The sequence below is a fragment of the Dasypus novemcinctus genome, chromosome 9 (assembly GCF_030445035.2).
Source record: "Dasypus novemcinctus isolate mDasNov1 chromosome 9, mDasNov1.1.hap2, whole genome shotgun sequence".
NCBI lineage: Eukaryota > Metazoa > Chordata > Mammalia > Cingulata > Dasypodidae > Dasypus > Dasypus novemcinctus.
Genome location: NC_080681.1, coordinates 42,920,286 through 42,941,177, shown reverse-complemented (window position 1 = coordinate 42,941,177; position 20,892 = coordinate 42,920,286). Strand labels below are relative to the sequence as shown.

The 20,892-nt window shown below is 43.3% G+C and overlaps 1 protein-coding gene across 1 annotated transcript in view; it reads right to left on the bottom strand.

Annotated features, from left to right (window-relative positions):
* Positions 1 to 7,024: 7,024 nt before the first annotated feature.
* LOC101420609 (uricase) overlaps positions 7,025 to 20,892 on the bottom strand; it is a 31,002-nt gene continuing 17,134 nt past the window's right edge. The window contains exons 5-8 of the mRNA XM_004454402.5: positions 13,580 to 13,766; positions 11,924 to 12,047; positions 9,919 to 10,002; positions 7,025 to 7,931 (exon numbers count right to left, since the gene is read on the bottom strand). Coding sequence (XP_004454459.1) covers positions 7,857 to 7,931; positions 9,919 to 10,002; positions 11,924 to 12,047; positions 13,580 to 13,766 — 470 coding nt within the window. The 3' untranslated portion in view covers positions 7,025 to 7,856. The remainder of the gene's footprint in view (positions 7,932 to 9,918; positions 10,003 to 11,923; positions 12,048 to 13,579; positions 13,767 to 20,892) is intronic.

Below are 20,892 nucleotides of genomic sequence, written 5' to 3'. Positions count from 1 at the left end.
CTCCATTATTTTAAAGCGGGTCCCTTGGTCTGAGTGATGTTACATGGGATGCTATAAGCCTTTGGATAGTGATGCTGGCTGAGTCACTGCAGGAAGAAAAGGTAAAACCATACTTAGAATATGCCTCATTTCTTGTAAGGACGGATCACTGCCCCTTCAGAATGAAAGGGGTTCAATGTATTCAGCTTGTGCCAAGTAGCTGGTCATTTATGAGAAGTTGCACACAGTGCTTGCACTTACATCCCATTAAAGAGAACTGAATCATGGGCTATACCTACCTGCAAAAGAGATTGGGAAATGTAGTCTTTATTTCAGACAGCCATGTACCCAGCTAAACAAGGACAAGAAGATGATTACTGTCCTTGACTACTGTGGGGGAAACTAACAGCCCTTCCATAATGCCAATCCCCTGAAGTTAATGGCGGGGGGGGGGGGGGGGCTGTGTTGAATGAGAGTAGTTGTACCATTGTTGGCATTCTACAAGGATTGCCATATCAAGATTTCATTCAATATTGATCTCTACAGCTGCCTGGCTGGCTCTTTGTTAGCAGCAAATATCATCAGTCATGGAAAACAGGATCCCATGCTTTTAGGCCCAGGTATAGACTCCATCCCTGCCACTATGGCTGATCTGCTCATGAGCTCATTGTGCCAGCACTAGGGTGGCCAATGACAGAGGCTGGCTGGCCTTAACTGTTTAAGTCATTCTATCTACTTCATTGGTTAGTGGTTCTTCCTTGATTGATGCCCTTTGGTGTACATTAATATCCAATGCAAAGACCTTCACATTTCATGTTCACTCCCACAGGGTCATTCGCATGCATCTCCCTTCTCCCCAGGCTCCCTCTCTTCTTATTTTCAGGTGCCTGACCCACCAACCAAGTCATTTGTCTCTGCCCATGAGTTTATATATATTCATACTCAGGGCCACTTTTCTTTCTACTTAAAGTTGATGACCCTTTGGTACACTTCCCAAAGCTATATCCACCAGGAGGATTTCTATGCTTCTGTGATAGAGCTACCTCCCTTACAGCCATAGCTGTGCAAGGTTCTGGAGAAACAGTGGTGGATGACATGGAGGTCTGGGCTACTTTCTCGTGTATCTTACTTGTGCCCCCTAACCCTACTTGTGTCTGATCCCAGATCTATCATTTCCATCCTACAAGGGATTGCTATTGGGCCCAATAGCAAGGCCTTAATACTTGGTGGGTCTGAGAGAACCCAGCTCACGATGAGCAGCTAGGGCCACAAAGTCCCCTGATATTCTAAGGTCAGATGTTCTGTTTTTACCAGAGTAGCACACCAGGAGCTATTTTTCAAGTGGTGAATAACTTTCAGCTACAGATAGCCTGGCCTTGCTTCAGAACCCTAGGAGTCTATGTTGTAATTTTCCTACTGGGGCTTGTCATTAGCCCCACACTGCATCTTTCCCAACCAGAGACACGTCTAATAGTCTAGGGTCTGCTGGTTCAAAGGGCCCAAGCAGCAGGAAAGCTTGCACCACAGCCTGGACCTGCTGCAGTGCCGTTTACTGCTCTGGGCTTCACACAAAGCTGGAAGCCTTTCTTGTCACTCAGTAAATCAGTTGAAGCAGTATTCCCATTTCCAGCTATGGAATTTGATGCTTCCAAAACCTGAATAGGCTACAAGGCATGGTGCTTTCTTCTTGATGGTGGAAAGTTGGAGATGAAATAATTTGTCCTTTATTTAGAAGAGATAACTAATGTGTTCTAGACCAGAAGTTGGCAAACTTTCTCTGTAAAGGGCCAGAGAGTAAATATTTTATGCTTTGTGAGCCATATGGTCTCTGCTGCAACTACTCAACTCTGCTATTATAGTATGAAAGTAACAACAGACAATACTTAAATGAATGGGCATGACTGTGTTTCAAAAAAACTTTATTTACAAAAACAAGTGATGGGACAGGTTTTGCCTGTCCTAACCCTTGAAATCCTAAAAAAATTCACAATGTGGTAGGGGGCCCTTGATGATTTGATCTACAATTTTCTGGAGTATAAGGATCACCTATTTTTTGTGCTGTCCAATTAACATGGTGTCACTGATACCGTGAACCATTGTGACGTCCTGTAGAATGTCCAGATGGGTGGCAGACTTGGCCCAGTGGATAGGGTGTCTGTCTACCACATGGGAGGTCTGAGGTTCAAACCCCGGGCCTCCTTGACCCGCGTGCAGCTGGCCCATGCACAGTGCTGATGCGCGCAAGGAGTGCCCTGCCATGCAGGGGTGTCCCCCGCATAAGGGAGCCCCATGTGCAAGGAGTGCACCCCATAAGGAGAGCCGTCCAGCGTGAAAGAAAGTGCAGCCTGCCCAGGAATGGCGCCACACACACGGAGAGCTGACACAACCATATGACGTAACAAAAAGAAACAGATTCCTGTGCCGCTGACAACAACAGAGGTGGACAAAGAAGACGCAGCAAATAGACACAGAGAACAGACAACCAGGTTGGGGGGGAAGGGGAGAGAAATAAATAAAAATAAATAAATCTTTAAAAATAAAAAAAGAATGTCCAGATGGTCCAGACCCCATATACAAATAGCAGGAGAATTAATGTAATGTCAAGACCATAAATGTATGCCATTGTCCATCCCATGTGAGTGGAAGCTGCTTCTGTTCCTCCTTCCTGATTTGAAAATCTGATGGGTTTTATGCAGCACCCCCAGGATCTAGTCCTATAATACTCTTCCAGCTCCTGCATATATGGACTGGGACTTTACGGTACTTTGACTGATAGTCCTTCCTTTCTTCCCATAGCAGGTCAGCATGTCCCTCGCAGGTTTGTGATGTGAGTCAACCCTCTTTATAGATCTGGTGGGGAGGCGAGGTAGGGATAGGTCCCAAGGGGGCATGTGTTGTCTTGCTAGGCAGGAGACTATGCATTGTCTTCAAGCAAGAGGAATAGTGCTATTTTTTAAACAGGGAGGATTGGGCCACATCTGCAAGCCCATTTATCTCTGGGAAATCTGGGGATTCGAGATTTCAAGTATACCAGCCAGAGTTCTGACCTCGAAGCCCTGTCAGTGTGGAGAATTCTCTCTTCTCTGGAGCTCTGCTACTCTTATAATTAAGATCCTAAGCTCTTTTTTGCCATCCAGCTGCCAAGGAGGCTCTCTTGCATTCATACTTTGCCTGGTAGAGGTTACCAATTTTCTTCTACTTTTCATTATCTTTCCTCAATGCGTTAATGGTCCCTGCAACAGCCACCCAAATTCCATAGTCACTATAATAACTATTTCCCTAATAGTTATGGTAACTACTTCACAGATGAAGAACATCTGTGATATTGCCGCTGCCAGTATATTCCCTTCCTTCAGTATCCCATCCCATTTAGCTTCCTTGGAAAATTTTAACAACTGGATTCTGAGGCCTACCAGCCCCCTTCTCCGCCCCCCCCCCCCCCCAATTTTGGAATTGATCCAACTCCAAAATCCCATTTTAGAGTCTCTTTCCCAGAATCATGCCTAGTATCAACTATCAAAACTCAGCTTTCCTGAGAAAAATATAGTGAGACGCTGAGATTTGCATGGAGGAGGTTTCTTGGGGAGTGCTCTCTGGAACAATGCCTGTGAGACCTGAGGGAAGCAAGACTGGGCAGAGGGAGAACTTGAACTGTGATATACTTGCAGCAGAGGCCTCAGCCAACCAGGAGCTCTGGAGCCAGAATGACCCTACAGAGTTGCCCAATCAAGGCAAGGGGGCCAGGACTTTGTACCTCCCACATTAACTGGACACTGGATGGGAGCTGCTCCCAGGGGGCAGGTATAAACTTGAGCAAGACAGCTTCTTTCATCTAAGTGCAGTTCCTGTAGAAGCATTCAACTATAAGCCACCCAAGTCAACCTTTCAGGTATCTGAACACCAAATGCTTCAGTGCCATGAGTGATCTCGGAGACTGTCTTTAAGAGGAGCTTTGTTATCCATTTTGTGGTCATGCTGAGGATGTCAGAGCAAAGGGTGAACATCCTTTGAGCCCGAGTCCTTGAGGCCATCCCTGAATTTCCAAAGCAATTCTGGAGAGCCTACCTCTGAACTTCTTAAGTAAACATGATGTCATTTCCATTTGACACTCTCAGGAATTCAGTGACTTGCAACCAAAAGCATTCTAACTCATGCATGCATGATCTCAGTTAATCTTCAGTCACCCTCTAAGTGTTATTATTATTATTATTCCCCTTTCACAAATGCGAGAACTGAGTCACACAGAGAGTAAGTGACTTGTCCAAGGTCACACAGCTAGTAATCTGTGGAGCCCAATCTAAATTTTAGCACTGTCTGGGTCCAAAGGCCATGCTTTTCAACCCTTTTATAAATGTTTATGTGACAGCTGATCAAACTGGCAAGGAGATGTGACCATTCTCTGGACCTGAAGGGACAGCAGTAGCCTGTGTGTAGCTAAAAATCCAACATGCACCTGTACCAGAAGAGCACCTGCAAGAAACCTACTGTCCCTTACCTGGGGAAGTGCTGGTTAAGTGGAATTCCCCCCAAGGATCTTGAGGTGAAGAGATTATCCTGCATTATCCAGGTAGGCCCTAAATCCAATGACAGGAGAGGCATGGGGAGATTTAACAGACAGAAGGGGAATTGGTATTGTGACCACAGGGGCAGAGATTGGAGCCATGCAGTGGACAGCCATCAGAAGCTGGAAGATGCAAGGGACAGAAGCTCTTCTCCTACAGCCTTTGGAGGACAAGTGGCCCTACCAATACCTTGGTTTTGGATGTCTGGCCTCAAGAAGTATGAGAGAATAAATTTCTGTTGTTGATGCCACCAAGTCTGTGGGTAATTTGTTACGGCAGCATCAAGAAACTAATATACTTGGGATCTTTTTGTTCTGAAAACACTTATTTCTCTTTCTCATGCAAGGGTGATCAGGAACCTTTTTTCTAAATTGGTTGACTACATTCCTTTTGTGGTAAATTTTTATTGGGATCCTTTATAGTAGAAGGATAGAGTGTAAACCATTTCCTTAGCAGAGGTTGAGGTACCCATAGAGATCTGAATGAGCATTTTTCTGGGAAGAAGGTCCTCAGCCATTGTATTCTCTGTAGGATCCAATAAACTTTAGGAATTTCTGAGTGGGAGTAGAAACAAATGAAAGAATGAGAGACAGCTGAGCTCTGAGAGAAATAGGAATAAAGACTGTGAAAAGTACTAAGAGATTATGTTTCAAATATTTGTAAACAGGAAGAACCCAGTGTCTGTTCATAAGGCTTAATATCCATGTCTTTAGACATAAGCATCGGTTTCCTAATAAATGGCTTTAAAGAAGCAGAAGTTAAAATGGTTTTTCAAAGGAGACTACAAAGGGCAAACTCCGTATAGCACAGAATTCGAAAGAAAGGAAATGCTTTCCAGACTGAGAGTATGGAGATCAGAGGGAACTACAAATTTCTTAAGTTAAAACTTGCAGAGGATTGAAGAAGTTAAATCCTGTTTCAGTGACAAACAAGTAAAGTGCTGCCTCTGAAAGAGTTATTTCTATTATATCTGGGGAAAAAGAAGGGAGAGAAAACGGGTTGCTAAAAATAAGGAATGATATGGCCTTAAGTCTGACTTAAAAGGAAAAGAAACAGGTCACATTTTCTGGGCCTGTCTCTATGACAAATTATGAGATGAAATTTAGAAGATTTGGAACAGGTCTTGGCCAGAATCTTGGCTACCAAAACTGCGAGCCCCGAATGACCTATTCCATTGAGCACCAGCCCATCCCAAGTAGTAGATGGGCTGGAATGACCTGCATTGCTCCTCTGTGAAAGCACTTGAGATCGGCTTGGGCTAGGGTAGGGAGAGAAAAGAGGAGAGAGTGTGTGAGAGCAGCTCTGCTTTCCAGAAAACTGCAAGAGAGTCCCTGGAGCCTTTTGGAACAGATTAAAAAGTGTTTTTGATACAAATTATCTCACAGGTGTTTACAGTTCATGGTTTACCTACACATCTGAAAGGAGCCGGTGAAATGCCAAGCCTGGTTTTCAGCACAGAGCTTATAATTCTAACCATAAGAAAATATCCTTCACCAAGCAGGTCCTTGAAATTTTCACAGACTCCTGGCTTTCCTGCCACCCACCTGGGAGAGAATATCAAATAGCTCATTTGCAATCCGTTATATTTTTTAAGAGCTCAGGAGAAGCAAAATGCATATATGTGTGCTATTGGCTGCAATAAGGATTGCACCTAAGGATTCTTCTCAACATCCATTTCTTCTCTGGAGCAAATACAATGTTTCTAAAACTCACATAAAAAGAGAATCAAGAAAGGGCCTTATCGAGATTGTTTGTCTGTTTGTTGTTTGTTTTAGGAAAAGTCATGTTAGACTCTGTGTATCCTTGAACATAATCATTAAATTAAGCAGAGAAATAAAATGTACCAGCCATTTGACCATGGAAGTTATATGATGTGAAAGCACATTTTGTAACATGAATATTCAAAGTAGCACAAAACTTCCCTTTCCAAGCAGGCAATTGCTTGTGAATGGCTTTCAGCATCTTCCCTCACCTGTAAAGCCCACTGATGAATTTCTACTTGTCTAATAACAAATAAGAAGGTGGCAGGATACTTATTTCATTTAACAAACACTTGTATAGAAATCTCTATGGGTTAGGTACAAATACTTCCATAGCACTTTATAAACACTAACCTATTTAATCCTGAAAAAAAAGAAAACCTAGGAGGTGGGTTACATTTTCATCTCATACATTCCATTTTAGAGATGAGGAAACTGTCATATAGCTAAGAAGCAGTGGAGCCAGGATGTAAACGTAGTTTGTGCAATTAACCACTACACCATGCTACCTTTTAAGTAATAGTATAAAAGAATGAAGCAGAAGTATAGAAGTGTACATATGTCAGCATTTCTTAAAACTGGACATTCTTCAGGAAGGTTATCTAGAATGTTTCTTTGGACAGATTTTCAGCACGGGTTTCGAAAATGATGACTTGTGAAACTTAATGGTATAAATACAGTGGTAGAGATAGTCAATTGATATAATCACACCTCAAATGTGTATGCATCTTTAAATCATAATATATTTCTCTGAGTATAAAAGCAATAAATGTTCATATTTCAAAGATTCAGAAAGCACATGGCAAAAAAAATCATTCATAATCCCACATTCAGAAATCATCACTGTTAGTATTTTCATATGCATAGTCTCTAGACTTACAATTTGTCTATCCATCTATTGACTTGACATTTATCAAAGAAAAACAATTTACACTTTTTTCAATGCCCCAACTTGTACTGAATATTCTCTATGGGTTGTAAAAGTCATAAAATCGAGATAATAAGATCACAAAAATACTATCCTACTAGAAAGAAGCCCCCACTGATTCTAGTCCATTCTTAAAAATTCAAATATTCAGTCTAATTAAAGTTATAGTGGTGATATATTTCAATATGACTTTGTCATCACATTTTCTGCATTACTCAGAAGCAAAGTTTTGGCATCAGTAGGATGAAAACAAAGAATATTTGCTTCTGAAACTTATGCACAAATTAATTAATGAAAGTCATGGTTACTTTCTTAATGAATTGATTCCAAAGTTTAAGATGGCACAAGACAACCTAAAGGAAATACTGATTTATAGGTTATTCTGATATTGATCAGCATTTTCAAAGTAAACATATCCACAAAGAACATTATAATTACTAAATTACAAAACACCTTGCTGAGCTAGGTGTGGAAGAAATAGATTATTTCATGCAGGAGGAAAATGAACACTGTAAATCAATCTGCTATGTTGAAAATTGTCCTGGGTACACGCGGCTGTCTTCAGCACCACTCATGGCTGTAAGAGATTCCTGAGCCGAGAGTAGATTCGAATTGAGGGCAACAGTGTCACAGCTTTGAAGACAGCTTCCTCTTGACTGTACCAGTAATTTTGCCATATGGATTGTCTAGAGGTAGCAAGACCTGAAGAAAAATTACATGTGAACTTAAATTAAAATAATTTAAATATTAAATTAGAGAGGAATTAAAATAGCCTTCACCTTATTCCTATGAATCAACATTAAAACATCACCAAAAACCTGATAAAAAGGAAGATGTATATGCCTTACAGTAAAGTTACTTCAACCATGGGAACACCTTATTTTTCTGGCCATAGTTGAGAGATGGGTCAACTTTCCAGAAAATTAAAAGAGTTTTTGAAAAATTGTAATTCACTGGGATACAAATGTTTCTAAGATGTATTATATATCCCTGCCTTTTAAATAGAATATAGTGAACATAATTTGACTTTTTCCTGATGACTCACTTTGAGCATCAATCACTGTCCAATGCTGTAATACAGCCAGACCCTCAGGAGTTTTTGCGGTCTGTTGTTAACCCAGTACTAAATGGCTCCAGACAGCTGTGCTTTCAGCAGTCTTCTGTCTTCCCACCCTGTCATTTGTCACATCTCTGTTGTTGTCAGAGTGCCCTGACTCCTTGCTTTTAGCGTGTTACTTTCAATCTGTACACATCTGCTGGGTGAGAGCCTGAAAGTGGCTCCAGCCATCCCCAAAGTGCTGCCGCAGACATGGGGACAGCTTGCTCAGCCACTCAGGTGCCTTTATGCAGAGGCCCCACCTGAGGAGCTCAGGCCTTCCTGCCCCCAGGCCCCGCCTGGGATCCAGGAGGGAGCTGCAAGTCAGACTTGTTGGGTGCAGGGATCAGTGCCGAGGTGTCAGGGTCCTTAGGAGCCCCTGCTCTCTCAATCTGTGTCCCGAGCAGAGCACTGGTTCAACTCAGTCATAAAGTCTGATCCTTTTTCTGTTTGGGGTCCATCTGTTTCAGATGAACATGGCCAGAATTTCTCCTGCCCTTTAGAAGGCAGTCATTTAAAAAGGGCTTGACATTCTGATTAATGAGATTCTGGTGGTCAGCCTCTTTCCTTCCTGTGAAGTAAATAGACCATCTCCTCCTTTCATCTGAATGAAGAGCACACGGGATCAAGGATGCTCTCTTCTGCAACTCAGGGTGCTATGTCTCTTAAACTGGTCCCTAAGAATGGCCTTCGTTCCCCAACACAGCCCCCCAGCCTCCACCTACAGCTGATGGCAGTGCAGAGCCAAAGGGGACTCCACCAACAGTCATGTGTAGACCAGAAGTAAGGTGCCCGGCCAGCGGGGCTGTGACTACTGAGGCGCCTGCGTCAGCAGACTCAGAAGGTGGGCTCTTCTGGAGACCTCTTCTGTGGCTACGATTCTAAAGCAGCACAGCCGTGTTCATAGATGGCCCCTGCCCCGTTTTGCTCCTCCCCACACATCAAATAAAGCTCCTCAAAATGGTGTTTAGCAAATTCTAGAAGATTTGGGAGGTTGGATCAAATAGAGAAATGCTGTCATTTAAAAAGTGGCCTGAGGGGGTGGGACAGTTAGGCTCTCCAGGAACTGACCATGAAAGCTACCTGTCAGGACTTCCGGCCACTGGGTCAGACACGTGAAGTAGATTAACCTTCTGCCGTGGCTAAAAACAAGTCAGGGTAAGGGCTTTATTCCAAGATAAGCTATCCTTTCAACCTTGCCTTCGGTAACTGCAACTAGAAACACAAATATTCTTTCACCTTGAAAATGAAAATAGCATCTTTTTTTCCTTCATGATAGGAGAATAATGATGCTGGGGCACTCTTTGAGGAAGTGAATTTCAGAGCTGTTTTCCTTGAGCACAATCTGTTCTTTCTTTGTTCTTCCCCCTCTGCAGCTTCCAACCCTGCTTTGTAATCATTCACCCACTTCTAGGGTACTCTAGCCTGAGGCATTGAAAGGCGCAGGGTCTGAGAGTGCTCTAATCTGTGACAACCATAAATATTCCTCCAAGCAACAGCCGCTAAGATTTTAGCCAATGATATTATTATCCCAAATTCAAAAGAGGGGTGGCAGTAGAGGAGGTACTTGAAACACATTTAAAGTTCTCTTACCTCTTCCTTGTTGATCAGTCCCATTTTGGACATGTCTATGTTAAAGTAGTGAATATTTGGCAGGCTGATTTCCATATCTTCTATCTGGAATTCACAATAATATGTATCACTTGGGCATCTGTGAGTCTAACTCTTGGTCGCCTCTCCCCCCACCAGCCGCCTACCCACGAGCCCATCACTCAGGCTCCACCTCTGTCTCTGTCACCCTCTGCTGCTCCTCTACCTTCCAAACCTGTTCTCTCCTGTTGTCCTGTTACTAGTTGGTGGATCTACTCTTTTCTCCACAGTGCACAAAATTTGCTCCTCTTAAAAATAAAGTCTTCTTGGGTCAGAAACCTGGGAGACCTCTTAGACATTCGGCTGGTCCCCAGGTGGTGTCGGTCAACCTCCCAAATTCTTCCTCATTTTATTCTCTCCTCCTCAGGGCTGTCTCTAACATTCATATGCCCTGCTGTAAGAGGATAATTGGAGAACCACATACCAGATGTCTAAAAACATAAAAGTTATAAATCATGCTAGCAAACCTTTAAGTAAAACATATTCTGTCCTTCTAACTTAACAAATATAGAAGGCCAGGTTGAAATGTAAAATTCTCTGATTCCGTGTAGGAAGAACCAGCCCCCTGCCCTGACCCTCCCTACCTTCTCTCTTGTACTCGCCTGCGTGGACACTGCAGCCTGCCTGACAAGTCCTGGCCATTCTCTTGCAAATAGCTACCACTCTACCAACCTTCAGACCTGATGACACACACACCAGTGACATGATCTGCCTCTCCTGAGGATGGGTATGTGGAAGAGGACTGCACAGGCCCAGGGCTATTTGGGCAGGAAATTCTGGGGGCCTCAGTATCCACAGAATGATCTAGAAAGGGATGTGTGGGCACCTGCAGGGTTTGTTTCCTTGGTCCCAAAGAGTCTTCACACAATGGAGAGTGGCACAGCCAAGAAAGGTCTGAGGGGGCTTCTGAAATGGTAAGCCATGGCACAAGTCCCTTTTGCTCAGATATAAGGCCTGCCTTAACTCAGGCCCTCCTTCCTTGGCAGATTTCCACAATTGCATCCCATTAGGTCTCCTTGCCTGGTGTGTAATCCTTTTAATTCATTACACACAAATCTTTCAGAATGATCTTTCTAGAATGCAAATCTGGTCACATCATACCTTGTTTAAATCCTTCAGTGACTCCTAAGAGCTTTCAGGAAAAGATAAAGTACATACTCTATAGCAAAAGTCCACAACCTGGTTCCTCTTTCATCTCTAGGCACATGGAAATACTCTGACTCTTGGGGCTTCACATGTGGTAGCAACATTAAATGCTTCTACCATTCTGTCTCCTGTCTCCATAACTCCGCTGGTCCCTTACCGTTGAGTGTACAACCAGATAACTGCTACTTGTCCCTAAAGACTTAACTCAAGCACCTCTTCCTCCAGGAAGCTTGGGCCTATTTCCTAAACCTAAGTTAGGTGATCTCCCCTGTATTTCCATAATATTCTGTTCTTTATTGTATTGTTAGTTTGCTTATTTTCTTCTTTCACTAAAAAATGAGCTCTTCAAAGGTCGGAGCCATGTCTAATTTATCTTTGCATCCCTCATGTGCCGCCAGAGACACAATAACAATTCAATCATATCAAATGGATGGATGGGTGCATAGTGGATGATGAATCCTCTCTACATCTATCCTTTATTCTTTGGCTCCCCTGAAACATAGACCCTCCATCTAATTATCCCTCTCTCAAGGCATTCACTTACCCTGAATATGAGGCTTAAATGAGTGGCAGATTGAAGGGACTCAAAGAATTCTCAAGAAAACTAAAGAACCACAGCAGTGACATGTCGATTTTTCCATTTTTTGCTCTCTTCTCACTAGCAATAATAAGCTTTTGAACAATAACAGATGTCATTTTTCATGTGTCTTACAGTTTCTTATTTTAACTCTCAACTCTTTCTCGGAGCTGACAGAATACACAAGGTTTCTCAATCCTCAGAATGGCAAGTGACAAAGCGTACCTCAGGAGCCCGGCTCAGGGAGAGCACCTGGATGTCGTAGAGGGTCTTCTGGACGGAGGGCGAGTACTCGCCTTTGTCATATGGCCCAGCAAACTTCTCCAGGACAGTGTCCCGAACAATGTCCCTAAAACACAGAGATACCTCACAGACCAGCCTTTGGAGAATACAATATAAAGCTGAGAGGCAGTGACCTCTCTGTCTCCCAGAAAACAGTTTTATTGCTGGTTTAATAAAGTTTAATGTGAAAACAAACTCACCTCCCACTCCCATTCTCACACGCAGCATTCAAACATATTGAACGTCACTAGGCTGTCATCGTAGTCTGGTACTAGGGACACATGGGCATTCCAGAGTAAACCTCCATCCCTGTTGGAAGAACCTGTGAAGGTGACTTCCAGTGCTCTGACCTCTTACTGCTCAGCTTGGCTGGTCCCTTGCATTGTTATATTTTTGGAGGTTTTACTCTGTGCCGAAGCATGTTATGTGATTACTTCACTGGATTCTCTCAACATACCTGAGGTAGGTACTATTATTATCCCTCATTTAGAGATGAGGACTCTGAGCTTAAAAGGTAAGTGACCCCTCCAGGTTCCTCTCTTAAGTGGAAGGCCCAGACTATGACCCCAGCTCTCACATGCTGAGGGTTTTTTTCAGCATAAATATATCAGGCTATTGACCATGGGAACATGAAGAAAAAAAGTGAAGAGAAGGCCCAGGTGAGGTTCTCCTCAAGCATTTTCAGACCTATCATGTAATGAAAGGAGCAGAGCAAAACTATAGCAGTGGGAGGAAGCCACCAGAGGTAGGCTCCAGTTTATCACGGGGTAGACTTTTACACCCCGTGGGCTTCGGCAAAGGAATGAAACACCTGGTCAAAAAAGCAAACTCTCTGACACTGGGAGTTTGGAGGCCTAATGGACTGCTTGTCAAGGATATTGTAATAATAATCATACCTCTACATTTTTAAAGCATTTACTCTTTACAAAGAGCTTCTATGCACATCATGTCATTTTGAGTTTCGCCTAGGGTGACAAATTATTCTAGTTTGCCCATGACCATGGAGTTTTCCAGGACATGAGATTTTCAGTGTTAAAACCAGGAAAGTCTCAGATAAACTGGGAAGAGCCAGTTGCTCTAGTTCAGGCCTCTTTGCAACTAGTATGAGGTAGCAAGGCCAGATATTATCTTCTTTAATACTTTGGTTCTTAACTTGTGGTCCCCTGTCAGCAGCAGCAGTGGCTGGGAGTTTGTTAGAAATGCAAATATTTGGGCCCCATCCCAGACCTATAGAATGAGAAACTCCAGGAGTTTCAGAAATCAGAAAACCTGAGGGTGGGCCCAGCAGTCTGCATTTTAAAAAGCCCTCCAAAGGATTCTGAGGCACACTAATGTTTGAGAACCACTGATTTAATACATTAAAAAACATGGGGTAAAGGAAATCTTGTGGTCTGTTCAAGGTCACATGGCTAATAGGATCTGAGATTCAGGTGCAGATTTACTAACTCTTCCAAAAGTAAGGATTACTGAACAGTAGGAGGCTAGATTGAATGGCCTCTAAGTCTCCCATTCAGATCTAAGAGGCCATGAACTCGGAGCCTCTGGGAAGAAGCCACCACCACCTGCTCCAGCTCCAGGCTCTGGCACACACGCTCCTACCAGGTAGCCTCAAAGTCCACGTCTCTGCCCTGGTGGTAGCGCCACTTGCAGTACACTTGGGTGGCAAAGCACCGGTCCTTCACCTCGGGGAGGGTGGTGAACGGGTCCTTGAGGAATCCTTCAAATCCTGATTGAGTCGTCTTTAAGACTTTGAGGTCTTTGATTCCGGAATGAATGACAGGAAGGCCTGTTTTAAGTAAAGCGGTAGGAGAGGATGACGTCATACACAAAGCAGTGCCTCCTCACGGACACCTAGCACTGAGGACTCAGGCCTCTAAAACAAGGCGCACTGTGTTTATAAAAGAACTATATCACTGCTGCATGTCTCATCTTCCTGTCTCCTCTGCAGCCTGAGTGGTAGGATGGCGTGCCCTGCCCTCTATCTGGATCCCGTGAGTCCCCACTCTCGCCCGCTCTAGGAAAACTGGAGGTAGGAGAATAAACCTCCAGGCTGTGATGAAGCCCACAGAAATGAATTCCTGCCTGTCAGCTCCAGCAGGGGTGTCTTCTAAGCCAGATCACCTTAGGTAAGGTAATCGTGCAGAAATGAGTTAATAAGCTCCTCAAGAGCCATTCCTTCTATCTGCTATTGCCACCGCAACTCCCTTTGTTGGCTGTTGTCCTCATGTTGACCACCTGCACTGGTTGATGGCTCCAATTGCCACCAGACCCTGATGGTGACTCAGTTCCCCTGTGGTAACGAGCTCAGCAAAACCAGACAACTGCACCCATGGCTGGAACGCAGGCCTGGCTGCACCTAAGCAGAGCCTGGGAAGACGAGGTAGGGGACCCACAAAGTATCAATTGGTCTGAGTTGATACCTATAAAGGCTTTTGTTTTGGGCTGAAGTAGAAGCGAGGACGTTGGTTCATGGGTTCCTGGGGGAGACAGTGGAGAGCTGAAAACAACGGAGGATATAGGATTCTCCTGCTGTGCCTGCCACCTCAGGAGGTGGATGGGGGAGCAGGGGGAGCGGTGATAGGCACAATCTGAGAAACCATCTTTGTGTGTCAAGCAGTTGTGGCTCAGAGCCCAGGTGACAGGTTGGTCACAAAGTTAGGGAGAGGAAGATTCTCTCTTTTCCACACGGAATACATTGTGGCTCCAGCAGTCTGGTGAAGCCACATAAAACATAGAGCCCTGTGACACACTGGGAAGTCCCAGGCCACAATGCTCTGTGGAGAGCAGCGTTCTTCCCCTGACCCAGCATGTGCCAGCAGAGCCAGTGAGGCAGCAGGTGTAACCAAGGGGCGCAGACTTCTTCCTGAGCACATGGGAGGCAGTCCCTTAGGGGCTCTCAGAAGGAAAGGTGGGAGAGCGTGGCTGGAAAGTTCTGGCAGTTTTGTAGTGAAGGACTACAAGAGCCAAAGGAATTTGGGAATTAAGCATTCCCATGACCATTTTTGTTTGTGCAGACTGTTGAGGCCAGGGGTCATTTAAAGGGCCATTGGGTGCAAACCCCACCACCAAAGTGTCCTGCAGGATTATTAAAATCATCTCTTTTCAGTCTCTAAATTAGTCCTTGCTCCCATCTGTCCTTCTTGAACTGTTTAGCCTATAAATCAAGGATCTGAGGTGTCAGACATCACTACATGGTCTTAGTCAGGGTCTCAGTTGAAGAACAAGAAAGTAACTCATGATCCTCAATTAAAATCCAGGGTAGCTCAATAATCCAATGATTTATGTCTCCTGTGTGGTTTCAATTGTTGTGGTTAACTCAAGAGCTGTGCAGTTTCAGAACTAGGGAAATAATGGCTATATTTCTATATTTTCCCTGCTGCACGTGTGTGCCTACCACAGAAGGCAATGGCCAGTGGTCAGTGGCAGGCCTTATGATTATGTATGTGCTTATTGAATAAGATGTTCTATGCAGAGTGTTCCAGGTAATGTGGTAAAAGAGAAATTGGCATTTGTTTAAAATTCTGAAGTTCTCCTTGGAAGGTATATCTGAGGAAGGGTAGCAAAAAGACCACAGCAATGCCTTAAGTAGCTACAATTTAAGGCCAGAGAATCATCCTCGCCAATATCTACCATGGAGGCTGTGTTTATTAGAGTCAGAGAAGGCTCTCTAAATGTGTAAAGAGGCAGCGGACTTGGCCCAGTGGTTAGGGCGTCCATCTACCACATGGGAGGTCCGCGGTTCAAACCCTAGGCCTCCTTGACCCGTGTGCAGCTGGCCCATGCACAGTGCTGATGCACGAAAGGAGTGCCATGCCACGCAGGGGTGTCCCTCGTGTAGGGAAGCCCCACGTGCAAGGAGTGCACCCTGTAAGGAAAGCCGCCCAGTGCAAAAGAAAGTGCAGCCTGCCCAGGAATGGTGCCGCACATACGGACAGCTGACACAACAATGTGACACAACAAAAAGAAACACAGATTCCCATGCCGCTGACAACAACAGAAGCGGACAAAGAAGACGCGGCAAATAGACACAGAGAACAGACAACCGGGGTTAGGGGGTAAGGGGAGAGAAATAAATAAATAAATAAATCTTTTTAAAAAATGTGTAAAGACAAAACCTATTAAAGATTGGTAAATGTGGTGATGCAAATCAGCATTTCTAAATGCAGTATAGAGCTGATCAAAGTAAGACTAAGTCTCAAACCTGAGAGACTGGAGAAGCAATCAGTCAGGACCTGTTGAATGAATGAACGAACGAGTGTTATAAGACTGACTCAGGTCAAGGAGTAAGTACCTCACAACTTAGTCTCTTTCCCTTCTAGACAGTTCATCTCCATCAATCTTTACCTTTTCCCTTCCATATCTCATCAGTTCTCACATGGGGGGAAAGGAGGGTGTCAACATTGGCTGAGAAACTCCTAACTGTAAGCATGCCTTTGGTTGCTGCCCTTTCTGTCTTCATTGTATTTAATCCTCACAACCCTATAAAGTAGGCATTTTTATACAGGTGTCTTTTAATCATTTACCCATAGTCACATGACTAGAAACTGGCAGAGGTGGAATTTGAACCCTGCACCACATTATGAAATTCCATGCTATTCTTCCTCTTTTTTGGATCACTTCTCATCCATAAAATCTTTCTTCCTTCCTTCAATTCTTTTTCCTCATTTCTGAGGTCCCATTTGAGGGCCTCAGACAGAGCCCCCACCCTGAAAACTACATCTCCATTGCTCCGAAATGGAAACTGAAACAGCTCTATTAGAAATGGTCACTGCCTGCCTTGAAGACTTCATTCCTTAAAACTTTTCTATTGAAATGCAAAGACCCTTTAAAACAGTGATGTTTACAGCCTTTATAAACTAATATCGTAGTCCATGTTTCTTCTAGAAAACAAAATCCTATAGAAATGAAACATGGGTTTGTAACTTGGCAGGGGCAGGGGGAGGAGTGGAGATCCTTGAAGTGGGAAAAAGATCAGGTAAAGGAAAACCAAAGGCAAACTTTACCGACTTCATCTGCTCTTACAGGGCTGGCCTTGACCACCAGCATCCATGTAAAGCAATCAGACTTTGGCTTCTCCAGTGGTTTTTGTCATAAACGGATTCCTGGATATACAGCCTTGGGTCTCAGAGTCCATGAGTTCAAATCCCAGCACCATCTATAAGCACTAAGCCCCTGAGACAATTACTTACCCTCTCCGTACCTTGATTTCTCATCTGTAAAATGGGGACAATAATCATAGCTGCCTACTAGAGCTGGTACATGTCTAAAAAAGGACTTTGCATGGCTGTCCCAGAGGAAATGGTGTATAAATATTCGTTATTATGACAGTTTTGCCATAATTGTTTCCTATCTATTTCAACCACTTGTAAATATTTCTCATGTTTCACAGAGGCTTGTTAGGTCTGAAAACTGCTTCCGATGAGCCATCCTGGCTCCAGCCCAAGGGTGAGATTTATTAACCTTAGAAGAGTGTCAGCCTGCTAAGTAACTTTGAAATCATCTACTTCTCTTGCTAGAATCTGAAAATGGAGAAAACAGTTGCATTCTCTAATGTGTTTTGGCCTTGGTTTCACACAGAATAAAATGTCTCATGTTCCCAAAGACGATTAACTATTGCCACAGTTTGGGCAGAATGCAAACCACCTACTCTGGCACTCTCATTTTTCTATGAACAACAACAAAAAACTATTTTCTTTGAATGTTAATTTTTTTTTTTCCCTTGGCACACATTAGACACTCTGGAAGCAATCAGACAGTTTATTTTATCTTCTCCCTTGGCGGTAGCCCAGCTTTCTGAAAATTGGTAAGAGCCTAAGCCTTTCAAATTCATGGGTCCACTGGCTAAAAATGCAATGCCTCACGAACGCTAAAAAATTCCAATTTAAGCTAACAAGAAGTAATTCACCCAAAAAAGACTGTCCTTTTCTAGGTTACTTCTCATGAAACCACTTAATCAGCTTTTTTGGTTTTTCACCACGGTTGTGGAGTAATACAAAAGAGAGATTTTTCACATTTTACTTTTCGAGAACATAATTTTTCTAGCTTTTAGTGTCCTCCTACGCACTTAACAGATTGTGGTTTATCTCTCAGAGAAGCATACGTCCTACCCTTTAGCTCTCTAAGGGAAAGAAACTCACTGAGAATTAATAGAAAATAAGATCCATTCTTTGCGTCAGGTGTCACAAAGCACAAAGCTTTACTGAGCCAAGAAAAAATCCTGTCATGAAGAGGATAATTGCTTCCACGTTTAACACCTCCAAATAGGACACAAATAGCTGAAAGAAAGATATTTTAAAATTATAAGTCATTCTAGTAGAAAATCTTAAACTTGTTAAGTGCTGGAAAAAGTGAAGATCAGTTAAATATCAGTGCCTTTGAGAGTCCATTTAGCTCATGCAGGGAGAGTGAAAGCCCCCTCCTGGAAATTCCAGATGGGGAAAGATGACATCATTCAGATGGAAACGTTAACTAGGCTTTGGTATAACTAGGGGACAGGCAAGGTGATTACAAAAAGACCTCGTGTCTGCCAAGAACTTTTCTTTGGAGGACCTGAAGCGTGCTTTAGTTTGGTAACCAAAGGACAAAAAAGGATTTCTTTCAATGGCTGCCTCTGTCCTGGGTCTCCTGCTTCCTTCCGTTTCGCTTCTTCCACTCACTCAAGTGTTTACAGTCTTTTCTCCTCCAGGACCTCAATTTCATCAGCTCCCTTCCCCCAACCATACTCCTGCTCCCATTAGCTTCCACGTCAAAAGATTTTCTCCCACTACCAGAAGACAGTATCTCTTATTTGAGATATCTTTTCCATCTCCTAATTCCTCTGCTTAGTTATTCTGCAGTTGTATTTTTATAATTGGTGTCAGAATCGGAGAAATTTCATGCTAAAGAATTGTGAGTCTGAAACTTACACAGGTACTTCCATACTGGTACTCAAAGCAGCATTATTCACAGTAGCCAAAAGGTGGAAACAACCCATGTGTCCATCAACAGGTGAATGGATATACAAAATGTGGTCTATACATTCTATAGAATATTATTTAGCCATAAAAAGCAATGAAATTCTGACACATGCAACAACATGGATGAACCTGGAAAATATTTTACTAAGTGAAGCCAGACAAAAAAGGACAAATACTGCTGGATTCCACTTACCTGAAATTAGAATAAAAAATTAATAGAGACAGAAAAGAAGTTAGAGGCCAGTGGAAGAAAGTATTAAAGTGGGGAGTTATTGCTTAATGGGTACAGTTTCTGTTTAGAATGATGAAAACATTTTGGTGATTGATGGTGATGATGATAACACAAAATTGTAAATATAATTATTGCCACTGAACTGTATGCTGCAAAATGGCTAAGATGGCAAATTTTATGTTATGTATGTGTTGCTACAATAAGATTAGAAAAAAGAATTGTGAATTATAGTTTAAATAATGGAGACGTTTGGAGAGCTATTTAGTTCAAATTAGTAACTCAAAGATCCCAGGAACTTCAAGGCCCAGCTAAGTGTATTGTCCAGTAGAGAGGCATGGAGAGAGCTTGAAAAATCCACATGCATATAACGCCTCAACTAACAACCTGCCTGACACATACAGAGCCTAGTTCTCCTCTTGGAGCTCAAGAAGTCCCAAACATAAGACCAGCCCTCACCCTTTTCGGTGGACAAATTTCTCTCTCTCTTCCAAATTCTCTCTTGGAACCACCAGACTTTGAAACAGTGTAAAAGTATAGTTTAATGATATAACTTTAAAAGATCCACTGGGGGAAGTAGACATGGCTCAACTGATAGAGCATCTGCCTACCATATAGGGGGTCCAGGGATCCAACCCCAGGCCTCCTGGCCCGTGTGGTGAGCAGGCCCACGCACAGTGCTGCTGCGCGTAAGGAGTGCCCTGCCTCACAGGGGTGTCCCCCGCATAGGGGAGCCCCATGCCCAAGGAGTGTACCCCACAAGGAGAGCCGCCCTGCGCAAAAAAAAAAAAAAAGCACAGCCCACCCAGGAGTGGCACTGCACACATGGAGAGCTGACTCAGCAAGATGACACAACAAAAAGAGACACAGCTTCCTGGTACCACCGAGAATGCAAGCAGACACAGAAGAACACACAGCAACTGAACGGGGGCAGGGGAAGGGAAGAGAAATAAAATAAAAATAAATCTTGAAAAAAAAAAAGATCCATTAGGGAAAAACAGTGTAATGGCGTTTTAGAGCAATTCCTAGGACCTAAAATGGTGTTTGGCAGTTAGTGGTCTCTCCTATAAATGTTTGTTTGGTTGATAAGAGTTAATCCTGTATCAATAAAATTGATTTGTTTACGAAAAAAATAAGAATCCTGTCCACCAAGACAACAGTTTTGGGAAATGAATGCCTGAAATTGTGGGTTTAAGTGCATGTGCTTGAGTAGGCAGAATTCTCACCGATCTAGCCAACCCCCGCCCACCGAAGTCATTACTTAGGGGTTTGTAACAAGAGCCTTCATCATATGAATTGGTGGGAGGGGCTGAGTGTGTGTGTGAGAGAGAGACAGAGACAGAGGAGACAGAGAATAATTTTCTTTAGGAAAGCCTATGCAAGAGCAGTTTTACAGTGATTATAATATTGACTCATGTCACAGTTCCTGCAGTTCTGCATAACAAGCAAATTAAGAATTAAACTTTGCTACCAAAAGAGCATAAATCACCATTCTCCATAGAGGGGCAGAGTACAAATGTCATCTTTGTACACACACAACTGGAAGATAAATGCACTCATATACTGTGCACGTACATACCTGCATACACTTAAGGCAACAGATGCCTCTTCCTCACCCCCAACCTTGGCAGCCCGGCTTCTATGGGATTATATGGGAAGGGACCTGAACTCTAGAGGAGTCCAGCTGAGCTTCTGGGAATACCACCACAGTGATCATAATAACCCAA